Genomic DNA, 6,997 nt, shown 5'->3' with positions numbered 1-6,997 from the left:
TATATATAGTATATATATATATATATATATATATATATATATATATATATATATATATATATATATATATATATATATATATATATATATATATATATATATATATATAAGCATACGTGACGGTCACCTTTCAGGGAGTTAAGACAGACAGCAAACAGTTCGGGAGCAGCAAAGCAATGACACCACTTGATGCTATTTAATATGTCTTTGGTTTCACAGATATTATATTAAATCTAATGTTCTGGAAGCCCCCTTATTAATCAATAAGTGTGGTACAACTCTCTCAGTATCACACCATCGCTAATTTTTATATTCTCTCACGTTTTGTCACCCACACGTCGGATGCTGCCTCGGGTGTGTGTGTTGTTTGTGGTTGTGAGGGGGTCTCCAGAATAAGCGATCAGCTGACGATGACCTCAATGCCGCATTGGGATTGGTGGAGCGGTCGCGTATAGTCAGGAAACCAGCACAGGTGGGAGTATGCGAATGAGGGGAAGTTGTGCACAAACAAATTACGCAATTGAGGCGGAGATAGTAGCTAGATATACGCATTTGAGTGGAGATAGTAGGTTATGATGTGCAATTGAGTGAATTTGGTAGCTGAACATACTCTATAGAACACATGTATGTCTTGGTTTGGAGCCAGATCCAAGTACATCTAAGACATTTATGTGGGCGGATACGTATGTAGGTACTCCCTATGTGTGGTTCCGGAAAACGGGCTGGCCAAGCATTGTTGGGGTAACATCGCCAAGCATGGATATACGGTTGTGGACCTACGCACAGTTGGTTTGATGAATCGATATATGAATCAGCTTTTATCTAAACATGTACATTGGTGGGTGACTGAGTCTACATAGGCTCATGTGCTGGCTTGAAACACGCACGGCCCTGTACTTGTATTCGATGTAATTCGCTGCCTTATAGGGTTGCGTGTTGGTTACTATCCGACATTTAATAGGCTGATTGAATAGCTATGACGTACGTACCCTAGTTAAGATTTACTGTCCGTAAGTTTGGCCAAAAAACAAAACAAAACAGAATGCGTTGGAAAAATTCCGGTAAATCTGTCGCTTAAGCCGAAGGGGTAGTACAAATTGAAAATCTGGGCCTCAAATAGATTTGTATTGTCGGCTGGGCAGTTCCAAAATAATATACCGTTCAGGTACCAATATCATTGCACGTGAAGATAATTTTATCGTTTACACTGTATTTTATTCGCCGTAATCATATAGGGCTCTCGGCCCTTATTCAGCAGAGAGGGCAGGTTGGAGGCACCGAAGCGATACCCAGGAGTGTACGACAGCTCAGCCGCCGCGAGCAATGTGGTGTCGTCGTATGTTTCAGGTATTGATCAGTGGTGGGGCTGGACTAGTTAGAGATGTTGGCCTATCCGTGTATGTTTCCGGGTTGGAAATGATGATTATGTAAATACAGGCGCAAGCGTCTTCCTGCATGTTTAATATTGTGTACATTTAGTTCGCATTATGCCACTCTGCTTGCCGGATCATCGCAGACGTTTTTGTGCCACATTCTGTTGTATGGGAATCCTAGGCGCGCGTGATACCCTGTCGCTTGCGTTATCACGAAAGCTCTCAAGGCCTAGGTTTGTATGTGTACTCTCAGGCGTAGTATTACTTTGCTTTCTGGTGACCTCGTAAGTACCATTGAGCACACATATCATCTTGCCTTTTGGGCCATCACGAAAGCTCTCAAGATATTTCTGTGTTACGTGCAACAACAGCGCACGTGTGACAGTGCCTTCTAGATCATCATGAAATTTCTCGAATCCCACTGCCTAACTTTGCGTGAAAGTTCTCACGATCTAACTTTGAGTCGTTGTTTGTGTATCATCAGGCGCACGTGTTACGTTGCCGCCCGGGTCAACCACAGAACAGAACAACAAATGGGAGGAGATCAATCTGCTGCCGCCCCCAATTGCGCCCACGCGACAAACCGAGCGCACTGTGGCCATCAGCGAATTCAGCGCCATGTCCCAATTGGCCTTCATGGGGTTCAAGGCTCTCAACAGAATCCAGTCCATTGTTTTCAATGTCGTATGTTGAATGCCAATGAGATACAAGAGATATGTAGGGACGTGGGAATGGATTTGTATGTGATGAAAGCATAAGCAATATGTATGTTTGTTTTAAGAGAACACATTGCATTCCTCGGCACTAAGAAGAACGGCTGTAGTACAATTTATATATATGTATGCTAAGTGCAATACAGTCATGCTTGTATACCAAGTGCATCCGTTGAAATAGTACTGGATGACTGCGTAAACCTATCTGCACAGTTGTAGTTACGCAAACATACAAACACGAAAACGCTCAAATACGTACACACATGTTTAAGCCTACTTCTGTATACACATGGTTACACTATTGTCCATTCTTATCAACTAAAAAGTACTAGAGGAAGTTATGATATGTACCAATTTATCAATACACATACGTATGTGTGCATATACACACATATATACTGATATATACAAATATTGCTACAAATATGCATAGAGTTAACAGGTGTATGGATCTATGGCGTGAGTTTCAGATTGTTGTGCTACCGGAGTAGCCCACCTTTCTTGTGTAGCACTGTGTGTGTATTGCATCAGCCCATTTGCTCTGCTGTGTGGTGACATTGCGTATTGCTATATCAAAGGTCTGTTGTATCGTATGTTTGCTGACCTCAGTACCATTGTCAAAGGCCTGTTGTATCGTATGTTTGCTGACCTCATTACCAGTAACGTGCATATTCAGGTGGCGATATCTGTATGGCTTGTGTCTACTGGCAATTGAAGCATTTGATGCATTAGAAACACGTAAAAGCATGAACCGCCTTAAACGCATATATACAAAAATGTTCATTGTATAAGACACCCTTTCATAGATGCTTATAATGTCCACATGCAAACAGGCGTACTCCACCAACGAGAACATGCTCGTGTGCGCTCCCACTGGCGCGGGTAAGACAAACGTCGCGCTGATGACCATTCTGCACGAAATTGAGAAGAACACAGTGGACGGTACGTGATTGTTAATTGACGCACCACTGTGCCGTGCCAGATCACATGGTCGCGTGTACCTAGATGTGTTATCTGCGAGCATGCGTTATATACATGCAGGTTGTCGCGCTTGGTATATGTGAGAATGGGTGTAGTTGTGACATAGACAGGCTTAACGAGACCTACTCGGGTCCACAGACAGGTTTAAAGATTTGACTTAATTGACCTAGGTTAACGTTAACGGGCAGTGTTGTCCATTGCATTCACTCGTCACTGTGCTGTATCCGACCACACCTTGCATACTTGTGTGTTTCCTTGCATACTTGTGTGCGTTTCATGTCTGAATATTTGTTATATCCACTGCTAGTTTACTTGTTCAATTCATGACCACAACTTCATTGAAGCAGGGTACAAAATAAACTACAGGTGACATGACATGTGTGTTGTTTCACTATCGGTGGTAGAACACTCAGTGTCAATAGACGCGTATAAACCACGCGCATGAATATCTCATTCATGTATTAGCATAAGAAATGTAATAAATGCTCACATACATACATATATGTATGCACACATGTGTGCAAAAAACCGGTATATTTTACATGCACCTATAAGCCATCGTTGTTTTTAAAGTAGAATAAAAATGCCCACACCTCTGCGCAGGTATTGTTCAACTGGATCAGTTCAAGATAGTGTATGTGGCACCGATGAAAGCTCTGGCTGCCGAGATGGTCGATAATTTCGGTAAGTGCACCGGATGCGTATGATAACGGCCGCATGTGGTTGTATGGGTTGTGGTTCTATTGAATCTGAAAGTGGGCAGCGTGTGGGTGTATGGGTTATGCTTCTATTGAATCTGAAAATGGGCAGCGTGTGGTTGTATGGGTTGTGTTTTTGTTGCATCTGAAAGTGGACAGCGTGTGGTTGTATGGGTTGTGGTTCTATTGAATCTGAAAGTGGGCAGCGTTTGGGTGTGTGGGTGGTGGTTCTATTGAATCTGAAAGTGTCTCCGTGATGCACCAGTTGTCTGTGAGGCGAGTGTAGACCCAGTTCCAATCAGAGATCGAGTTCTGACTCGGCTGCACTCACAAGCTGTACGCAGTTAGGCTGGTTGGACGAAGAATGTACATTCAATTAGCTGCTTGTGAGCGACATCTGCGTGCTAATGGTGTTGTCTGTTTTCTTGGCGGTGTTTGCTGTGTGTGGGGCAATAGTAGTTTCCACAACTTGTGGAAGTTTGTTGTATTGACTGGTGGTCGTGGTATGCAGTACTATCCATGCGCTTCCCCATTCATATCGATATACGCCGTAGACTGGATGTACACCAATTTATATTTTTAAATTCAACATACTTAATACATGCACGCATATATACTGTAGATATCTTTGCTTCTGGATCACTTTATGATATCTGGTGAGGTGCTACGGACAGACTATAATGGCAAGTCAGGGCCCATTCCTGTCCACTACATGTTATATGCTTGGGGCTATGACAGCTGCGGTGCATACACCGAGCTGTTTATTTCGTTTCTTGCCAACATATTGTGGAGACAAGTGTTGGGATTACACACGGGTCTTATTTTGTAACTTTGCTGCTGAGCAAACCTGCAGGCAACGCTGCCCCTCCTCACCATAGTCGTAACAGTCATTTAAAGAACTTTAATTCTAGGTGCAAGTGCGATACAATCTAAGCACGACCTTCCCGATATCATTTACATAAAAATATGAATTGGCACTTATTCCAATTTTGGTCATATTTGCTGCGTGTGCGTGCAGGCAAGCGTCTGGCGCCCCTTGGAATGTCCGTGCGAGAACTGACGGGTGATATGTCTCTGACCAAAACGGAGATTAAAAAAACTCAAATGTTGGTCACAACCCCTGAGAAATGGGATGTGATTACGCGCAAAAGCACCGGCGACAACGATCTGGCTGCCTCCGTGCGACTGCTGATCCTGGATGAGGTGGGTACAGAGATGTACCGATGTGTGTGTGGGATGTCCTCTGTATGTGCGTATATTATTGTACAGATGAGCACCGGCATATTCTGTGGTGCCTGGGGATATACATCGGCGTGCGTATTTATAGATATGTACGCCCGAATTTAATTGTATATATTATGGGTTTGCATTTGCATAGGTGTACCTGTCACATATTTGATGTTCTTGTGTTCACCTTATTCACCCCCACAAGCACATCTACTATACAGCGAATGTGAATCGTGGCTGAATTAGTACTGCCTCACCCTAAACACACATTGAAACCAAGTTAGTCTCACATATAACCAAGTTTACCTCACATTGTGCTCTCGCTACAGGTGCATCTGCTGCACGACGAACGTGGTCCAGTAATTGAAAGTCTGGTCGCGCGTACACTGCGGCAAGTCGAGACAACACAGACCATGACCAGGATTGTGGGATTATCCGCGACCCTGCCCAATTACATGTAAGTCTGGCTATCCAAGAACACGCAATCATGCGCGCACACCACTGTGTGGGTATTCATGTGGTGTCTTCGTTTATAAGTTTGTTGCGCAGAGCGTAGGAGGCCTTGTCAGGCTGACATGCCGTGTGGCTAGTCGACAGGTGGTTTTCCTATACGCTTCCTTGCAGCTGCACGATGTGTATAGATCTACATGTATACAGCTTTATACCCATCTAGTATACACACCTGTTTCTCGCCTTCCGCCACTTGCCTGCTCTTCTCCAGTGACGTGGCCCACTTTCTGCGCGTTAATCCGTACATTGGACTGTTCTACTTTGACGGCGCTTTCCGCCCCGTGCCGTTGTCACAGACATACATTGGCATCAAGGCAACCAACCGCATGACCCACACCAGGGACATGAACGATGTGTGCTATACCAAGGTGTGTTCGTTGTAAACGTGTCTGTGCTCGGTATGAAAGGCCTGACTGCTGTCGGTGTGTGTTTGTGCTCATGAAGCTACAGAACATCTGACCGAGCATGTGAGTTTCTCGCATGAGATGTGTGGCAATCATGACTGTCTGTATTTAAGTGCTATGTTTTTCTAATGAATGCAGTGCAAATTCAGTTGTTCGTGTGTGCCGCATACGCGCACGTGTGCTGTGTAGTCCAATGTAAGAGTTGCATGTGGTTTCAAGTGGACTTGCATCTTAATGCATATATGTTATGTGAGTATGAACTGATGGTATGTTTCTTCTGTAGAGTGTGCTCTGTAGTCCAATGTAAGGGTTGCATGTGGTTTCAAGTGGACTTGCACCTTAACGCGCATATGTTATGTGAGTATGAGCTGATGGTCTGTTTCTTCTGTATACTGTGTTGTGTCTGGTTTGGCATTCTGGCGGTGTCAAGGGCTCTTTTAGTGCCACTGATAGTGATTCAGTGGAAAGGGTCCACCATACTGGCAATAATTGCGCAGTCTCAACATCGCTTACATTATCTGAGCATCTAGGAGTCATCCTACTTTCACAACATATCTAATAACCACAATAAGTTATGGCCCTGTGATCCTCTCCTCTCTCGGGCCGGTAATTACAATTGAGAAATTGAGATTTTTAATGCAATTAACTTATATTCTCGATAGTATCACTTAACTCATTTTGGCTGAATTGTAGCGGCGCAGCACAGATACACTCGGCTCTGTCAGTTATCTGTGTTGCCTTTCATGCATGCAATACCTTGCAAATCCGTCTCTAAAAATCGATATACTCATTGTATGTGTGTATATAAAATGCGGGGATTTGATTAGGATGCGTAATATCTATGTATTCTCTTTCTGGCTCTCTTTCTTAATATTCTATTTTCGACATTTTCACTAGTTGCATACGTATGGTAACTCTCCAAACTCACAATCGAGTCTAATTTACCTGCCACAGGTGTCCGAGAATGTTTTGAAGGGCGAGCAAGTGATGGTGTTTGTACATTCACGAAAGGTAAGCTTGCGCCTATGAACCTATATTGTTATATACACACACACACACACACACACACACACACACACACACACACACAC

The 6,997-nt window shown here is 43.6% G+C and overlaps 1 protein-coding gene across 1 annotated transcript in view; it reads left to right on the top strand.

Moving 5' to 3' along the window:
• The window catches only part of SARC_06732 (activating signal cointegrator 1 complex subunit 3), a gene marked incomplete at its 5' end in the record, with an annotated part of 37,605 nt that overhangs the window by 5,538 nt on the left and 25,070 nt on the right, over positions 1-6,997 (top strand). Inside the window, 9 exons of the mRNA XM_014299351.1 lie at positions 381-472; positions 1,236-1,347; positions 1,858-2,057; positions 2,920-3,028; positions 3,671-3,751; positions 4,784-4,968; positions 5,322-5,449; positions 5,714-5,870; positions 6,861-6,917. Of these exons, the coding sequence (XP_014154826.1) occupies positions 381-472; positions 1,236-1,347; positions 1,858-2,057; positions 2,920-3,028; positions 3,671-3,751; positions 4,784-4,968; positions 5,322-5,449; positions 5,714-5,870; positions 6,861-6,917 (1,121 nt within the window). The remainder of the gene's footprint in view (positions 1-380; positions 473-1,235; positions 1,348-1,857; positions 2,058-2,919; positions 3,029-3,670; positions 3,752-4,783; positions 4,969-5,321; positions 5,450-5,713; positions 5,871-6,860; positions 6,918-6,997) is intronic.

Source organism: Sphaeroforma arctica (genome assembly GCF_001186125.1).
Source record: "Sphaeroforma arctica JP610 unplaced genomic scaffold supercont1.493, whole genome shotgun sequence".
Classification (NCBI taxonomy): domain Eukaryota; class Ichthyosporea; order Ichthyophonida; genus Sphaeroforma; species Sphaeroforma arctica.
The sequence above is the reverse complement of the archived record's forward strand: the minus strand, read 5'-3'. Positions and strand labels throughout refer to the sequence as shown.